Raw genomic sequence first — 16706 nt, 5'->3', positions numbered from 1 at the left:
CCTCTGTAGAAATGTCAGGCATTTTAGGCTGTAGAAAATGGCCTATTTTGCAAGGGCAGAAGTCAGTAGATGCAAGGAAGGACAGAGCATAATGAGATCAACATAATTATTTGTAAGCTTCAGCTGTATTTGTGCTGAAGATACACAAAGATCTGCATCATAAACAGACTGAGATTCCAAGAAGCTATTGCAGGTGCAAGGCTTGCTTTCTGGTCAAATGCTTCCTGTTTTTTTCTGACATGTGATACTTACTGCATGTCTTATGTTCTATTCCGCCAAAATTACTTTATGTAATTTAACAATTGAGAAAAGCATAGTTAAAATAACAAAATGCATACGATTATTGCTCTTACAGTATTATTTTTCCACTGCCCATGCTGCATTTTCTCAAACTTTACCATGACTGAGAATAATTTTGTCAAGGAACTTAGACTTACTGTACCAAAAAGTCATATTGATTGCCTTAGTCAGCCTGAAATAACTTTTTAAAGTACAAAATCACCTATCCTGTGTTCAATAACTCTGCTAAGTCACTTAACTGTCCTCTGAATCCCAATTTTATTTTGCAAATTCAGCTATCCAAAAAGAGACTCACAGACATTGTAAGAAGTGGCAGAACCACAGCCTTCAACTTGTCTACAGAGGTAGAATTTCTACAGAGGTAGAATTTCATCTGTAGTTGTACTGCTGCCAAATTTCTTCTCAGTTTTTCAAATGTGAAAAATTTATTGTTCACAGCTGCAGTAACCAAAAAACCTTTTCTTGAATGTCACCAGGAAACAAAGACATAGTGAGGAATTCAAGCTATAACTCTGAAAGCTGCTCCTTGAAGACTTGCAAAGCAAGTCTGATACACTAAAACTACTTCAGCAGGCAGCAGTTACAATGAAATTTCTGAAGGCAAGGAAAACTGCTGCTTTTTCAGTTGGGTGCCCAAACAGGTGATTTATCCCCAGTATTTATGTACCTAACTGCCAGCTCTCTACCAACAGAATAGAGTTGGCTTTCAGAATGTACCTTGATATTTTTGGAATTCCAGGTCTTGAATTTCATTCCTATGCAGGTAAGCAAAAGAAGGGCAGTTATGTAGTCCTCTCTGGCTTTCAGAGCTTCTGGGATGCAGATTTCCTCTGTCATAGAGGATCTTGTCTAATCCTAATTGCTGGATATCTCTGACAAGGGAAACCTGAGAATGTGAAGAAACCTAACAGAAAGCTTCTGTTCGACTGCTGGTTTATCCACTGACTGTTTCTCTCATTTTTCTTTTTTTCCTGTTTTTCTTTTTAATGTGAGTAATTTTGAAAAATTCTTTCTGTCTGGTAAACCAATCCTCTCTTGCCATAAAAGCTGGAAGTACAGTTACAGCAAAGAACTGAAGAGCTTCTAAATGGTTTCTGACTTTGATCAAGAGTCCATGCAACAGCACTTCTTGCACATCTGCTCCTTCAGCCAGGGAAAAAGCATTGTTCCTAATGGTTAAATGGTTTTCCACTTTGTCTGACATATGACATTTTTCTCACCAGGTTGTTCTTACAGGCACTGAGGAGTTTTGCATTCAGCTAAGGTATAATTAGACTCATCAATTTTTTTTTTTTAATTCCATCTTGACATACAGTAGTGCCATGATTGTAACAGCATTTGATGGTCACCAGCTTTTTCTTTAGGAGAAATCTTAGCATTGCATCTGGTTTTGGATACCAAAAGATCAGGAACTACTGTAGGAACCTAATGGCTTGAGGCTTCAAGGTGAGAAAAGTACAGCCTCTCTCTGGCAACTCTAGGAGGATGGAGTCCCAGAAAGCAAGATTTTTCATCTATAATCTAACAAATGGTGCTGCCTCTGGCCCATCAGTGTCTGCAGCTGTGAGAGGTGGGGACACAGTCATAGCAGAGTCTTCTCTCTCTTCTTCACAAATCTTGTTTGAAACTATCTTGAACCCTGAAATAGGTGCAGGGAGGATGCCACCACCCTTTTAACTCTTTCTTCCCTTCCTACCCCAGGTGAAGCACCACCAGAGCGGTAGTTTGCACCTAATTCCTTAATAATGCTCACTTAAGACAGTTTTGTTTGGTGCATATCCACAAAGAAAAAAATCACCATCTTCCACCAGAGAGACGGATATAGAGGCTGGGGTAGTCAAGAAGCAGGAAGTAAGTGTGCAATTACAGACAACAGTAAAATGTGAAGTCAAAACAGAGGAAGGGCCTCGACTATTTATATTGCTGCAATCATAATGCTCCTACAGGCCTTAGTTTCTTATTGAAGTTTGGAACACAAATTTAGTGAACTCCTTGCCACCATAAAGCAATGAAAGGTACAGCAGTTTTGACTTACCTTAGAAGTTACACAGATGCTACACTGATTTACACCACAACATTCTGGATGGAAGCCACTGCAACAGATCCCGCGACTGTATGTTGGTAATCAGGGTGATGCCTACCTGAAGGTGATAAACTGTGATGACAGGCTTATTTCCAGCACACCAGACATCTTCCTTCATCTGCCTCATGACCCTGAAGCACTTCAGGCGACAACCACCATCTTCATCAAGTCCCTCCATGAGAATATGCTCAGCGCGGGAGAAGCACAGCTGCCAGTGATAATTAGAGCGGGCCAGAAGGTCGAAACCCAGCGACTGTGAACAACAGGGGAAGTGTGACAGCAGATCAGAGGCAAACTTCTCCCAGCAATGCACAGAGAGGTTACAAAAGCATGTATGACATCTCTTGAAGCCTATTCTAAACAGGGTCAGCAGAGGCAGCAAACATGAGGTGTGCTCCCATCTTAATTCTTAGTTGAAACAATGCATTTTGCATTGTTTCCTTGTGTGCTGGTATCAGTTACTGCAGGGAGATCCTGTTCCAGAACCATCAGGCACAGTACCAGCAGTGCCACTAAAGCAGAGATGCAGCTCTGCAGGCACTTTGCTGTGGAGCAGGAAGTTGTGCATATGAGGGGAGCAGGACTGCAAGATGGAATGGGACCTGCAGGAACATGGCAGCTGGGGCTGAGCTGAAGTGCCAGAATCCAGCCATGAGTGTTGTAGGGAAAGATGGGATTGAGTTGGAGGGAAAACTGCAAGACAGAAGCCCATTTGCTGAAGTCTTACATGATGCAGAGAAAGAATGATGCACGTCAGCATCACGCAATAAAAAATTAACTCATATTTTCTCTATAGAATTCACCACTGTAAGGGGGGAAAACAAAATCCAAATAAAATCTGACAGAATATTTTGAAACATTGCTTCGCTCTTTAGAGAATACATCTTCTAACCCTACTGCCATCACCATGCAGTTCTTCTTTTGGGAAAACACTATCAGACACCTGACAGGTAAATTCCATCCCAGAGTTAAGGGTGTTTTTTGCACTGTTTACCTTGATGCATTGCACTTTTTCCTGAGAAGGCCAACGCTTAAGGCAACGAGGCCACCGGGCTTTCTCGGGCCAGCAAGTTGGGATCTCCACAGCAGGGACCAGCTCCACCTCTACCTGGGATTCTGATGTCTCCACAGCCACCCGGACCACTGAGCTGAAGCTCTCCAGCACTGTCACTTTACCTGTGAAAGAACAAGAGAAGAAAATATAAAGAAAAGGTCCTTTTCCACATGCCAAGCAAGAGGGTGTCTAGGACCCTGCAGTTCTATTGGTATGTATTAACACTCTCTCAATAACACATGAAGAATATAAGAGAAACCTAAATCTAGGTAAGTCTATCCTGGGGAATGAGAATAGGAAGATGAAAGAACAAAGTTCTTAACTTTACACTCAGTTATCATGCTCTTTTCCCCCTTTGTTGGTCCTCTTAAACCCTAGGATCAGCTTCTTAAAAATAAAGCTAGACAAGCGGTATAACCTAACATTTCTAATGGTACACTACAAGGAGATCACTGCAGATTGGAGAAGACCAGATGAACAATTCTTTTCTAAATATGTTTTTCTTCCTTCAGAGAACCTGAGATCAGACCCTTGCCAGACCACACTTACTGACACTGCCAGTCATTCAGAATGTTTTGTGGGGTATCTGTAAGGTTTGTTTCTGGAGATGCACATGCACAGAAGACCATACCAGAATTTATGGTCTGTTGCGCAGAGCAGTCACACAGAAAAGGCTAACTGCTACATCACTCCAAGTGCTGAGTGCTAAGAAGAGTTAGTTCCAAGGTGATTTGGATGAAAGAAGTTTCCTCAGTGTGAAAGAAGAGTGGCTCTTCTCCAGGAACAACACAATCTAAGAGTACAGAAAGAAAAGAAAGCTGCAACTAATGGACTTCGTGGGATGTTTCCGGTTGGTCCAGTTGAGTTCATGGAAGAAGTTTCTGTCCCAGTCACTCTGGCAGGATCACTGTCCCTTCAGCTCTGCCATCTGAGTCAATTGTGTGTTCATCCTCTAACCCACTGAAGTGAAAGCCTGAGCAGAAGAACATAAGCAGTTTAAAGAGCAGTGTGTTATTCCGCCTCATTTTGATTGGCATGGGCTAAGGAGCAATTCATGGGGTGAATTATCTTGCAAAGAGTAGAGTCCATCCCAAGAAAAACTTCATAAACCTCAGAAAATCTATGTGCTATTTCCCCACTGAACCAAGCCTGGCATCAAAATGGGAACTGGTATGTTCCCAAGCTCCTTACAAGGATCCCTAGCAGCTGAAAAATATTAGAGCAACCACTGTGTCAGCATGTAAATATGTTCATGGCATTTCCAAAAGCATTGCAATGCTTATACCTATTTTTCCACTAATGAAAAGTAAGACACCTCAAAAACTGATTTTACTGGTGCTGAAAGAAATAAAAAAACAGGGAAGCAAAGAAATCAGTGAAGTTTTCCTGTAACTTTAGCCATACTGTGGGATGAAGGAAGTCCATTCTTCACAGAAACAAACAAAAGTGGCAATTACTTCTGACTTCATCTTAGCCCATCTCCTTCCAGCGGACCTTACAAAAAGGGCATCAGAATCATCAACCCAAACATCACTCTCTGGGATCCTTGCAAGTACCTTTCCTGCAATACTCAACTTTCACTCAATAACTTGATGTGATGCTGCACAACACAATAACTTTCACCTAAGTAAAGCCTCAGAAGCAAGCCAAATCCAGCTCGTCCTTCTTGTGAGCCTCAATGGTGAAATTTAATTCCTATCCACCTTTCCATTCCTATGACAAGTATTTCCTGAAAAAAATGCCATTATCTAGCAGAGCTTGACTTTAACATGAGCGATCAGTCGAGTGGAAATAGCTTCTATTGCTCAGAAATACAGAAGACTCATTACACTACTGATGAATAAAGTAATCCTGGAAACATGCTGTGGGAAGAGGCACCACAGGAGTAGCCTGGACACTGGGGAAAGAGCACTTGTCTAACATACTTTGCTTCAGTAGAGTTCTTCTACTTAGTTCCCACCATCCCATGCTGGAAAGCTGTGGGCAGCTAAGGTTTTTCCAAAGCATTAACTTCCCTGTAAATATCTTCAAACATGTTCTTCTCAGACTTAAGCATTTTCCGGTATCTAATTTTCCTATACTACCTTCCTTGATAACTTAAACATATTGCAGGTGCTGTAGTAGAGAAAGATTTTTTTCCCAAACAAACTACAAGGGTGATGCTGCTGGAGAACCTACCCAAATTCCTAAGAAAGGAGTAATATCTTGAGTACAAAGAGCCCAAGAACTACTGAATTCTATCTTCAATGCATGTCCGTATACATCATTGCAGTTGCTTGAAGGTTTCCTGGTTTTGGAGTGTTTTGTGCAGCTTCTGACCATGCAAGCCAAACACTTTGTCTCTGTGATGGTTTCCCTTACACCTGTCCCCACCAAACTCACTGGAAAGGTTACAGGAGACGATCGATTTCTCCACCAGCTCCCGGAAGACAATAAGGACTTTGGCTGGAACCAGATCACCTTCGATGTTCACATCCTCTTCATGCCACTGTTGAAGGCTTTTTGAGAACTGCTCCACCTCCAGCCACTGATGCAATTCCTCAGGATCCCGCACGGAGGAGAGGAGCTTGGCTCCATTCACGGTGTAATAGCGCCAGTGCCGTGCCTGGGATTCCCTGTAACCAGTCAGGCCACGCAGAGGAACTGTGATGAGGAATTGGCTGGGTGCTAAGACCTAGGAGAATTCACAGAGATTGAGAGAGGAGACAAGGGTAGATCCATGAGCTAAAGTAAGGAAAACAGGGTTGAAGAAGTACTAGGTAAAACTGGGGGCTTTGAAAAGAAGGAAAAACCATAGTATGATGGGACTAACTGAACACAGCCAGGACCTGTCTAAGGGTTACCTTGGAGGCATGCAGACTATGAGGAAATCATCTTAGAAGGTGTCTGATGTGAAGCTCTTAGAAGAGAAGAGCTCACTGGCTGATTTGCCACCACACCTGCCATGCTTTTCCCCTTTTCTTGTCATTTCTAGTCTGCAATTGTATGAGATGTAATAACCAGCAGCTTCCAAGGAGCATGAAAGAATATGTTTTGGGATAAAGCCAAGGGAAACCCAAATAGTGCTAGTTGTTATCTCAGAATTGTTACTTGAGATAAACCCAGAATCCAATACTAGTAATAACTTTGGCAAAAAGTACACCTTCCTTATCTCTTTCAAAGTCCACTGCAGACATTAGCAAAATAAGGCCATGGCCCATTAATTTTACAAGTGTTTCACTCTGCTTGACTGGCCTTTAAGGGGACATAGACATGAGGCAAGTGACCTGCCTGAGCCTACAGAGGCCGTGTCACTCTCAGAAATAAATCCAGGTCTTGGCCAGCTGTAATACATGGAACTGCATCTCCTGATAAGCATGACAGAAACAGTGTAAGGACAGAGGCAGCACCCAATGGACAAGGAAGCCTTAAATAGGCTTGTTTGCAAGCCAGTTAATTTGTCTCACTTGGGGAACAACCATTTTCCAATAAAAAACAGTTCTAAGACAGTATTTTCAAGGAAAGAATAAGGTGACTCAAATACCACAAAACATCATCTGTCTGGCCCAGGGCAGAGCCAGACATGTCCAAGTGCTACTTTGGAAGCATCTGGCAGCTGTGGCTCCGGAAGGGGTGTTCAAATTCCTTCAGATATTTACCATGCGGGCTTTTCAAGTCCACTTGCTACTGAGCCTAACTTACACTGGCATAAGTAAGGTGAAGCTTCTGCACGAGCAGGATGTGAAGTGACAACCACTGCTGTGAGGTGGTTACACCCATGGTGAACAAAACACACTTGTCACTCTCTTGTAATATTCCAAAACAATCTGGTAGCCTTCCTCAGCTCAGCTCAGCTCAGCTCAGCTCAGCTCAGCTCAGCTCAGCTCAGCTCAGCTGATTTAAAGTATTACTACAGAGGTGCCAGGGCCCTGAGGGCACTAACAGGCTTTATTGTCCCTAAGCAGCCTTTCTGGGACTTCTACCCACACCTTCTGCCCATGGGTCTGGGACACTCATTTCAGGTTAGCCCTGGGCTCCAATGAGTGGCTTGACCTCAGACCTGACTTAGCAGCAGACTTTCCAGAGGATCCCAACTCTTGGCTGACCCAGCTGCCCTCCTTGTGTTTATCTCACTTAGGGACCATAGGGCAGGGGCTGCCTTGCTACACTCACCTCCTGTCTCTCTCTCTCTCAGCTGGTCTTCTCTGATTTGGAAACCAAAAGATGGCCAGTCAGAAGAACAGAAATAGCAAAGAAAACACCAGGAAGCTGCTCTTTTGTCAAATATAAGCCATAAAGGCAGGAGGATGCTGAAAGGATGCCACTGCAGATCAAGCTGACCTGCACACATAAGGTTTGCTGGGGCTGAGAAATCCTGTGGGCAGTTCAGAAAGAGAGAATAAGGCTCCATAAGGAAAAAATACAATGGCTGTCATGCAGTTACTGCTCCTCTCACAGCCTCAGCCACATTTGCATACCCCTCATACCAAAATGTTGTATTGTATGCACTGGCATCCAATAGATTGTAAAGGGAAGAGCAGCACAAGTTATGTGAGCCTGCAAATGCAGGTCACAAGGGTCCTCCATCTGAGGTTTACGAGAAAACAGAATACACAAGGCTAGGAATAGCACTGTTAAGCTAGGCAGTTGGTGTCTTCTTTCCCAGTCCCACATCTATGGTCTGTCACACGATGGTCTCATACACTATGTGCAGGCCATGGGACCCAGAAAGCCACAAGCTCAAACAAGAGTCTCCAATTCTGGGGTGTCAAACTTGTGGCCAGTTCTGCTGCATTAAAATCCTCTCTAGAGTATGCTGGGCAAATTAAATACAACCTCATTCTTATGAACTTGGCCAGGCTGTTCCAGGGAGACAGAAACATTAGGTTAGAAAGATAATAATTATGCTTTGAGAGGAAAAATAGCAGGTCTCTTGTGCAGAGAACAAAACAGTCATGGAAGGATCAGTCTGGTGGGTGAAGTCTGGAGAAGAGGGTATGTGAGGAGGAAGCACAGGGATTCTCAGGCAGCAGGAAGGCTTTGTACCTGGATGGATGGGTGGAATGGGCGCTTCCTCCGAAGCATAGCTGACCACTTGGCCAGTAAAGCTGGTTGATCCTTAGAGAAGCAGAAAGGAAAACAAGAAGTACGCAGAACAGAAAGCATGTGCTAGGTTATTCATTCACAGAGCAAAGCTGCAAGCTTCTTTGGATGCTCGAAGTTTATAAAGGAAAATCCCCCCATTGCCCCCACCTTGATTAAACACTTGGCAATGCCATTGGGCAGTGCAGTACCAGTGATTAGTCTGGACCTCTTAATTTTAACCTTACTGAAGACTCCACAGCTTTTGCATCAGCCCTGCACTGTTTACAGCTTCAAAAATGGTGGGCCACAACAAAAAAAAAACCACTTAGAACTTCTAAAAATTAAATAATCTGTTTTGCTAATCTGAATTTTAATTCAGGTTTTTCATTAAAGCATGACTTTTTGTTACAGGGGTCACAGGAAAACACTGAATATATAAAGACTTTTCTTAACTATTCTCCACTCAGCCCTTCATATTTAGAAGGGAGCTTGAGGCTTCTCAACAAATCTAGATCTCTCACCATGTTAAATTGATTTATTTTAGCCAGAAGCTGAAATTTCTGAAAAATCACTGTAGATTTAACTGACAGAAAAAAATATGTTGCAAAATTAAACATGGAATACTGAATACATTGACTGTCCTTGGACACAAGTCTCCTCTATGTTGAAGTATGTCAGCAATGGTATTAAAGTTTCCAATTTTTGGTAGTAGACAGCCTAAACCAGAATAATTTCTCATCAACCCATTCTTTGCTGTCCCATAAATACAGAACAATTAGTCAGGTCCTCCTAGTGTTACTTCCACAGATGTGTAACACTGGGTTCAGTTAAGCATGAACAACAGATCTGCCACTTTTAAGGAAATAGATCTTGAAGACTTCTTTCAAGCAGAATTTGCTCAGATCTGCATATTATAACACCAAATTTCTGCTCATAATAGATTGTCTTGGTGGTTTTGTTGTGCTTTGCTTTCCAGAGCAACAATTTTACCCTGACCCTGGTCCTGTCAGACCTCATTAGCCAAGTAGGTTTGTTCCAGCACAAGAGGTGGCTGGCAGACTCTGGCACTAAGAACTTGTGGATCAGGAAGTGGCACTGCTTTACGTCACTGTGGTCATACTTATTGACAAGACCACGTGCTCTGAGATACACAAAATTCCAAAAAAGCTATGAATCTGAATGTCTTTGTCCCCAGGGCAATAGTCACATTTCAGACTTGGTGATTATATTTTGCCTCCACCTCCATACACTTCCAGCAGCTTCATACAAATACTTCTTCCCTTTCAGTCCCAGAGAGCTGCAAAAGTTGCCTCATGCTTTTACATATTTGCTGTGTTTTGATCTGTAAATGGCTGTGGTTTAGGATAATGGTTGACATTAGTATTTCAACTAATTCAGAGGAAAAAGATTGTTTTCATCTGAAGTTGTCATTACTGTGATTGTTTCTTGTGTCTTTACTAGTTACTTTTGTTTAAATAAGCAGCCTTCTGTCATAGCTGGGACAGGGCATTATTATTTTCACACCTGAAGGTCTAAAATGGGGAGGTATTTCACTTCTTCCACTAATAAGCATTTTTTCCCAATAAAAAAGAAATTCTGATCCTGACAAAGAAAAAAGCAAAAGAAAAGCTTTTTCAGAAGGAGCTTTCTAATGTTCATAGAAGAAGAAGGACTCCTAATTTTTCTATCTTTTTTTGTGAGTTGACAGCTTTTCCACCTGTGAAAAATATGAGTCATAGCTCATGAAGGTATGAGCATTTTTTCTTACGTTACTGCTGCATAAGTTTTTCCTTCTGTCTCCCAAACAGCTTTGCCTTCTGCTTGGAATTGACAGCTCTGGCAATAGATGCTCTTTGTAAACACAGCAGCTGTAAGAAGAGGCTCTGCCTGATTTACCCATCTCTCTTTGATGCTCCTGTGGCTGTGAGATGTCCATGAGTGAGTGCCAACGACCCAGTCACTAGAATTCCACAGTGCGGTATCAGCGCATCATCTGTGGTGTTTTGGGTGAGGTACCTGCCCATACAAACACTGACAATATGGAGAAATCACTTTCTGGTTGCCTACAGGCTGCCAGAGAGTGCATTAGAGGTCTTGTTCATACCTTAATGTTTTCATTGTGAATGCCAGAGTTGGAGATAGCCTGGAATCGCACAGCCTTGTAGCTGATTTCTGCAGTCAGCTGCTGGATGATTTTCTGCACCTCCTCCACTGCTTTGGAAACCAGGTAATGCCGCTGTTCCACCTGTCAGTTCCAGGAAAAATACTTCATGTTACAGGTAATTGCAGTCTTTGTCTCCAGTGGGAAGCAGACAAATCAGCTTAAAGCATCCTGAAACATTTGTGCCTGTGCTGCAGTGGGAATAAAAATTGTTCCCTGTGTATTGCAACCAATTTACCACGAGACAGAGCTGTGAACACCAAAGAGTCAATATTGAAGACTATTGAGCAGTAATTGATATTTTCATGCCAACACCTTTGGATGGAAGCAAAGGAGTTCATTACACAGATAAATTTGTTATCAACTACAGCTACAGTCTCAATTCTTTATCCATTTAATGCAGAATACCAGTTACTCCCCTGCACATGGTAGCCATTCTCAAAGCTAGGTTGTCTTTCATTCCAAGAACTGACAGGACACCATGAGTTACAGATCTGTCCATTAGTCAGGTGGTACATGTATGTGGCATCATTTAGATGCCTACCTTACGCACTGAATGTATCCACACTCTCTTTATGACTGAAGTAGAGATGAGACTCTACTCCTAGACAGTGAGAAAGCATCTTTCCAAAGCTGGTCCCATTGGGAACTAGATGTTTGTGTGGCTTAAAGGGTAGTTCTTCAATTCAAGAAGTAGTAGCATAATGAATTATTGAAAATTATTTCAGTGAAATGTCTGAGTCTTGGAAAGACTGAGGTGAGAGGTGGACAACTCAGAAAAACATAAGATAAACCTGAACATTCATTTATTACTAAAAATGAAGGGAGCATAAGGGGACTGTCACAATCTGAACACAGAGATTCAACAGGAGGGACATGAAGGAACTATGTAAAGGACATTCAGTATTTCCCAAATGTCCTTACACATTTACCAAAGTGAGGAGATTCAGCGACTGTTAATGAAGTTCATGAACATATTTGTCATTACTTATACAACCAGAATTACTTATGAAGAGTGAAATATTAAGACTGTCTACTGTTCTTTTTTGGATCCTACGCTTCATCTCATTTGGTTGCTTTTGCTTTCTTCTTGAGTCTTCTTTTTCCTCATCATATTCTACTAAATCTTATTGTCTGCAGTTAAGAAAAAAGAAACCAGAAACAGAGTTCATCACTTGGCTAAAGTGAATGATAAAGCATAATCGCCACAGTCAAACATAATTGCTACAGTCTTTTGTTATTATAAAACACCAAAAGGAATCAAAAGCAAGTCAAAAATTCTGTACTGTGAGGGTGGTGAGGCCCTGCCACAGGTTGCCCAGAGAAGCTGTGGATTCCTGCAAGTGTTCATGGCCAGGCTGGATGGGATTTTGAGCCCATGTCTATTGGAAGGTGTCACAGTCCATGGCATGGAAATTGCACTATATGATCTTTAAAGGTGAGTTCCAACCCAAACCAGTCTATGGCTTTCTAAAATTCCTGTGTCCTGTTTACTCGGCATCTTCTTCTGGATCTAACATATTTTCTCTTTTAAAAAATATCATTGACAAGTACTTTTTAAAAGTCTTTTCGGATACCTTTATGTCAAAATGTTGAACTATCAGCCAAAAACACTCAAGTGTGTTGAAGTGTGTCCCCAGGCCCTGGAAGGGGTCAAATAGATTCACTTCTTCACAACAAGGAACCATTTAATGGACTAAAGTGGATTAGAGCTTGCCTCACATCCATTGACTGGTGAACAGCAATTGACTAGAACTGAACTGGAAGATGAGCAGAGTTTGAATATCTATCCCTCAGACAACAAAATTAACAGTACTTTTACTAAGCCTGAATAGCTTTTGGAAGTGGGAAATACATCAGATAGCAGCATCATATTCCCTTCACCAGGCTCTCATTCACCCTTGACATCCTGTTTCCTTGCTATCTTAACACCACCGAGTCCTTTATGTTTATATAATGTCCTTTAATTTCCCTAGTAATTCATCGTCCTCCTCATTCCAATTAATCCTTTTCTCTAAGAGCAGTTTTAGCTACTTACATGTACTTAAAAAAACCCCAAAACACTGAATGATTTTAGCTGTACTATACTGCATCTATTTTCTCCACCTTATTTTTGTTCATCCAGAACAACCCTTTAGAAGAGTCCAATAAGCTTGCTCAACAAGATACCTAATGGTTTCTCCAGCAAGTGAATGGTGGGTAGCAAAGAAAGTTGTCCATCTCTAAGAGCTTTTAGACAACAAAATAGAATTTTTAAAATGGAAAAGTATAAAAAGTATACAATGTCACAGTAGGTCAGCTCAAACAGAGACCTAGAGTGTATGCATTGCTCATACTGTGCTCTCTCTAAGGGGCACCTGCTGGAAACATTTTTTGCCACCTCCAGTATCCAGGGAGAATAATTCAACCCAGCCTGGCCTCATTTAATTCTGCCTTCATCACCTAGTGGCTAGGCTGCAGCAGTTGTCATGAATTCTTTATAAGAGTACACACTCAAAAAGCAGTTGAGGGAGTACCACTAAACACCTCTTTCAATGTGTACTCCCCATCACTGGAGCAGGGATAAAAGGACAATGGGCACGTGACTGACAGGGGGTGCTCACTATAATTAAGCATGATTAGCTCCATAGTCATCCTGTTGGAAAATGTAACCTTCCTACAGTAGAGAGGGCAAAAAACCAGAAAACAGAACACGAGTCTGAAGAGCCAAGGCATCAGATACTTCTAGTACCAGCATAGACACATTGGGAGAAGAGACATCGTAAGGACAATGTGTGTGCTGGACAGTCACTTCTGTCTGGCACTCCCCTTACCAGGTCATAACTTGGGGAATTGTGCAAAAACAAATGCATAAAACCTGAATAACAATGCCAATTAAGGTTTTATTAAGGGGGAAGGAAGCAGGATTGGGATTTATTAGGAACTGTTAAGAAGATTTGGGTTTTCTCTTATTTACCCAGCTACATCCACTCCATATGCATTCAAATTTTTCCTTTGATGAGAGGCATAAGGACAAAATCTCTGGTATTATCGAGATTCATTGCACCAGGGTGTTGACCCATTTCCAAAAACAGGCAGCATTTGACAAGCTGAACTGCCTGAAGGTTAGGCAGCATCACTTGGACGAGAGACTCAGGAGCAGGCAGAAACTAAGAATCCACCAGAGCTGAGGGCTACTAGAAAACAGACTTTCAGTATAACCTAAAATATTGGCAGCTATAAGCCTCACTTAACTAGTCTGCTTCTGTTCCTTGTATCTATGGCTGTCATATAAGCATCTTCCTGTGCATGGATCCCTCTGTTGCCTCCTTTGTAACTCTGCTTTTTAAATCTTCAGAGAAGCATTTGCTGTTATAGCTCACTGAACAGATTCTCATGGAATCATTTTCCTGTGCACACCACTGCATGCCTGAAGAAAATATATTTCTGTGAGAACTTTCATACTTGACACCAAAACATTTCCATAGAGAAAACAAACTTTTCTTACCAGCCCCTTCATTGTACTAGAATATGTGATCCTTTACAGAAAATAAAGCCTTACACTTTCTGACTTTGAAATTATTTATCACTTTAGTATTTTGCTTTTTGCTGGGGAAATCACACTATAAAACAACATCTAGCTAAGTACTGCCATGAAACATATCAATTTTTAAAAATACTATGTCTCACTTAGAGCTTTTATTAAATAGTATTGTTTCACAGAGGATTTTATTCTGTTTTGTTTCATTTCATAATGGGGAAAAATTGAGTGCTGGAATATCTTATAAAATAGAAAATGAGATTCCAGTCTGCATGTGCTAATGAGACATATTATTTTAATCATGATATATGGAGAAGTATCCTAAGCTGAGGTGACAGACTGATGACTGAATTCTAACAATATCAGTCTGTCTCTGCAGTTCCTACATGAGTCATTCTTAGAGGCAACGCCTGGTGTTGGTCTTGTTTCGGTCAAACCAAGACCACCAAACAGGGAGAGAGGCAAGGACCTTTCCTTAGATTCAAATGCTGGCAATTACAGCTAGTCTCACATCTGGGATTGCAGATCAGGAACAAAAATTCAGGATACCTAGAAGAAGAGGACAAGCACCTTGAAAATTAGGCTACCAGCAGATATGGTTCTGCAACAGAAATCTCATTAGAAATACAGTTCTCACGAAACTTCACCCAATCTTGTCTCAGGAATGAAGACAGCAGGCGAGCAACTAACTGTCAAATTTGGCACCTTTCAGAATCAACAGCTAGTGTGGGAGACAGAAAATCTGGTCAGATAAAGTCTTACCTTGCTTTGGATGTAGATTTCAACATCTTCATCTGTGAATGGTTTCATGGCAAGATGGTCTTTGCTGCTCTTTAAAGTGTGAATTCACTCTTCACTCGTTCACCTGCCTCTGGAAGTAGAGGAACACTCAGAGGGCTGCTCAGAGCCTTCTTGCCCTGTGAAGGTCACCTAAAACCTCTGTGGATGAATAAGAGGAGAGAGAAGCAAGGAAGTATGCCTATTTCTAATAATTTTCTTTTTCTGGTCTGAGCTACAATGGTGACATCCAGCTCATATGAAAAACTAGCGCCAAATATTATTCTCTAAGTTAAATTGCTATTATTAATCTTATTACTTTTAAATGGTGGATCTTGCATGCAAGCATACACAAAAATATCCCAGCAACCACTTTGTCTCAGGGAAGATCTGGAAGTGCTTTTCAGATTGCAGTGCAGCTTCAGTACATTCATACTGAATTCAGCATTATTCTCTGCATGCCACTAGTACATCTCTGCCTTGCCAGACCTTCACTACACCCTTTCTTAAATGCTCTCAGTTATTCCTTGTTGACTAACCCACTCTCTTTCCACCTGAAAATGCATGGGTATTTTTACACTCAGGTCATTCACTGGGGTTGCAGTCTGCAGCCCCTGCTCCTCTCTCCTCCCCTCTCCTTTTATCTCCTCTCTCTCTCTGACTATATTGACAGTAAACATTGCACAGCCTGTTCCCTCCTCTAGCTTGCTTCACTTTCTTTACAGTAAATAGACAGAAAGCTGCCTCCCGTTTTCTACCAGCAGCTCAGCTAACAACCCCATATGGATGATTCAGAAGCAAAAACAATTGATGAGGCGTCATTGATCCAGTGAAGCTTGGTGGCTTTTAGAAAGAAGGGTACATCAGCACATGGAAGGGAGTGACAGAGTACAGAGATGAGATCCCATGTTGTTAAGCATTCCTTATTAAGGAAGGCACACTCAGCTTTTGAGTAAAACCACTATTTCCCCTGGAAAATGAACTTTGACATCCCTTGACTGGTTTACTGCCTCTGCAGCAGCCAGCAAAAGGCAGTACTTGTGTGGCTACTGGATGCTACCTCAAGACAGGCACTGTTGTTGCTAGGTGTCCTTCATTATGTCCTTCATTAAGTCATATACGAAGTACATTAATTTAAGTAATTAACTGGATCACAAATACCTGCAGGACATCTGCTTCTCCAGCACCTACAAAGTAAACCTTTCTCTGCCAGACAGCTGCCTTTGTCTTTTTGCTGAGGGACTCGAGGTCTCCTTGCCAAAGACAGTATAAGTATTTACTTCCCAAACCAGCTTCCACTAGAGTTGGACACTAAAAAAGATTTGGTTCCCCAGCGTTTAGGGACTCAAACCACATTCTTGCTCACTTCAAGACTTACTGGCTATCTTTCCCCTGAGGGGCCACCAGTTTATGTGAGCTCTGCTAGGGAAGCCATAAAAAACACAGGGTCTGAAAGAAGGCAGGTAGAATAATAGGTCGGAACAGAACTTGTAGGGGCAGGTTGGTTGGGATTATATCTAAGCAGAGTGTACAAGAGAGGAGAATTAGCCTTTTAAATAGTCAGATTCCATTAAAAGCATGCGCCTAAAACATTAAGTCCCTTTTGCCCCTTCTGACTGTCAGCTGCACATACAGCAGACAACTTCCTTAACACTCTTGACACCACCACACGTAACTTCAATACTCAGAACCTCAGACATGGATTATGAAGCAAGGAGAGATTTAAGGGTCTCTCTTTCTTTCACCT

At 41.8% G+C, this 16706-nt stretch overlaps 2 protein-coding genes and 1 long non-coding RNA gene across 9 annotated transcripts in view; 1 reads left to right on the top strand and 2 right to left on the bottom strand.

Annotated features, from left to right (window-relative positions):
* The window catches only part of LOC148224689 (uncharacterized), a 57940-nt gene extending 43720 nt beyond the window's left edge, over nucleotides 1-14220 (top strand). The window contains exon 3 of the long non-coding RNA XR_015801216.1: nucleotides 10310-14220. This is a non-coding gene — a long non-coding RNA (uncharacterized LOC148224689). The remainder of the gene's footprint in view (nucleotides 1-10309) is intronic.
* MAB21L3 (mab-21 like 3) overlaps nucleotides 1-16706 on the bottom strand; it is a 71204-nt gene that overhangs the window by 39872 nt on the left and 14626 nt on the right. For 4 of the 7 annotated variants that reach the window (XR_015801210.1, XR_015801212.1, XR_015801213.1 and 1 more), the window contains exons 1-6: nucleotides 14945-15084; nucleotides 10606-10746; nucleotides 8463-8534; nucleotides 5820-6111; nucleotides 3378-3559; nucleotides 2442-2636 (exon numbers count right to left, since the gene is read on the bottom strand). Coding sequence is in view for 1 of the 7 variants with exons in the window: in XM_014890285.2 (XP_014745771.1) it covers nucleotides 2442-2636; nucleotides 3378-3559; nucleotides 5820-6111; nucleotides 8463-8534; nucleotides 10606-10746; nucleotides 14945-14992 (930 nt within the window). In the remaining 6 variants the exon portion in view is untranslated. Of the gene's footprint in view, nucleotides 1-2441; nucleotides 2637-3377; nucleotides 3560-5819; nucleotides 6112-8462; nucleotides 8535-10397; nucleotides 10532-10605; nucleotides 10747-14944; nucleotides 15085-16706 lie in introns of those variants that run through there. The other 3 variants (XR_015801211.1, XR_015801214.1, XR_015801215.1) reach the window with 3 other exon arrangements.
* Nucleotides 15096-16706, bottom strand: part of SLC22A15 (solute carrier family 22 member 15) — a 58020-nt gene continuing 56409 nt past the window's right edge. Inside the window, exon 12 of the transcript XR_015801208.1 lies at nucleotides 15096-15121. The gene's annotated coding sequence lies outside the window, so the exon portion shown is untranslated. The remainder of the gene's footprint in view (nucleotides 15122-16706) is intronic.

Source organism: Sturnus vulgaris, chromosome 2, assembly GCF_052056855.1.
Source record: "Sturnus vulgaris isolate bStuVul1 chromosome 2, bStuVul1.hap1, whole genome shotgun sequence".
In the NCBI taxonomy this organism is placed as follows: Eukaryota; Metazoa; Chordata; class Aves; order Passeriformes; family Sturnidae; genus Sturnus; species Sturnus vulgaris.
The sequence above is the reverse complement of the archived record's forward strand: the minus strand, read 5'-3'. Positions and strand labels throughout refer to the sequence as shown.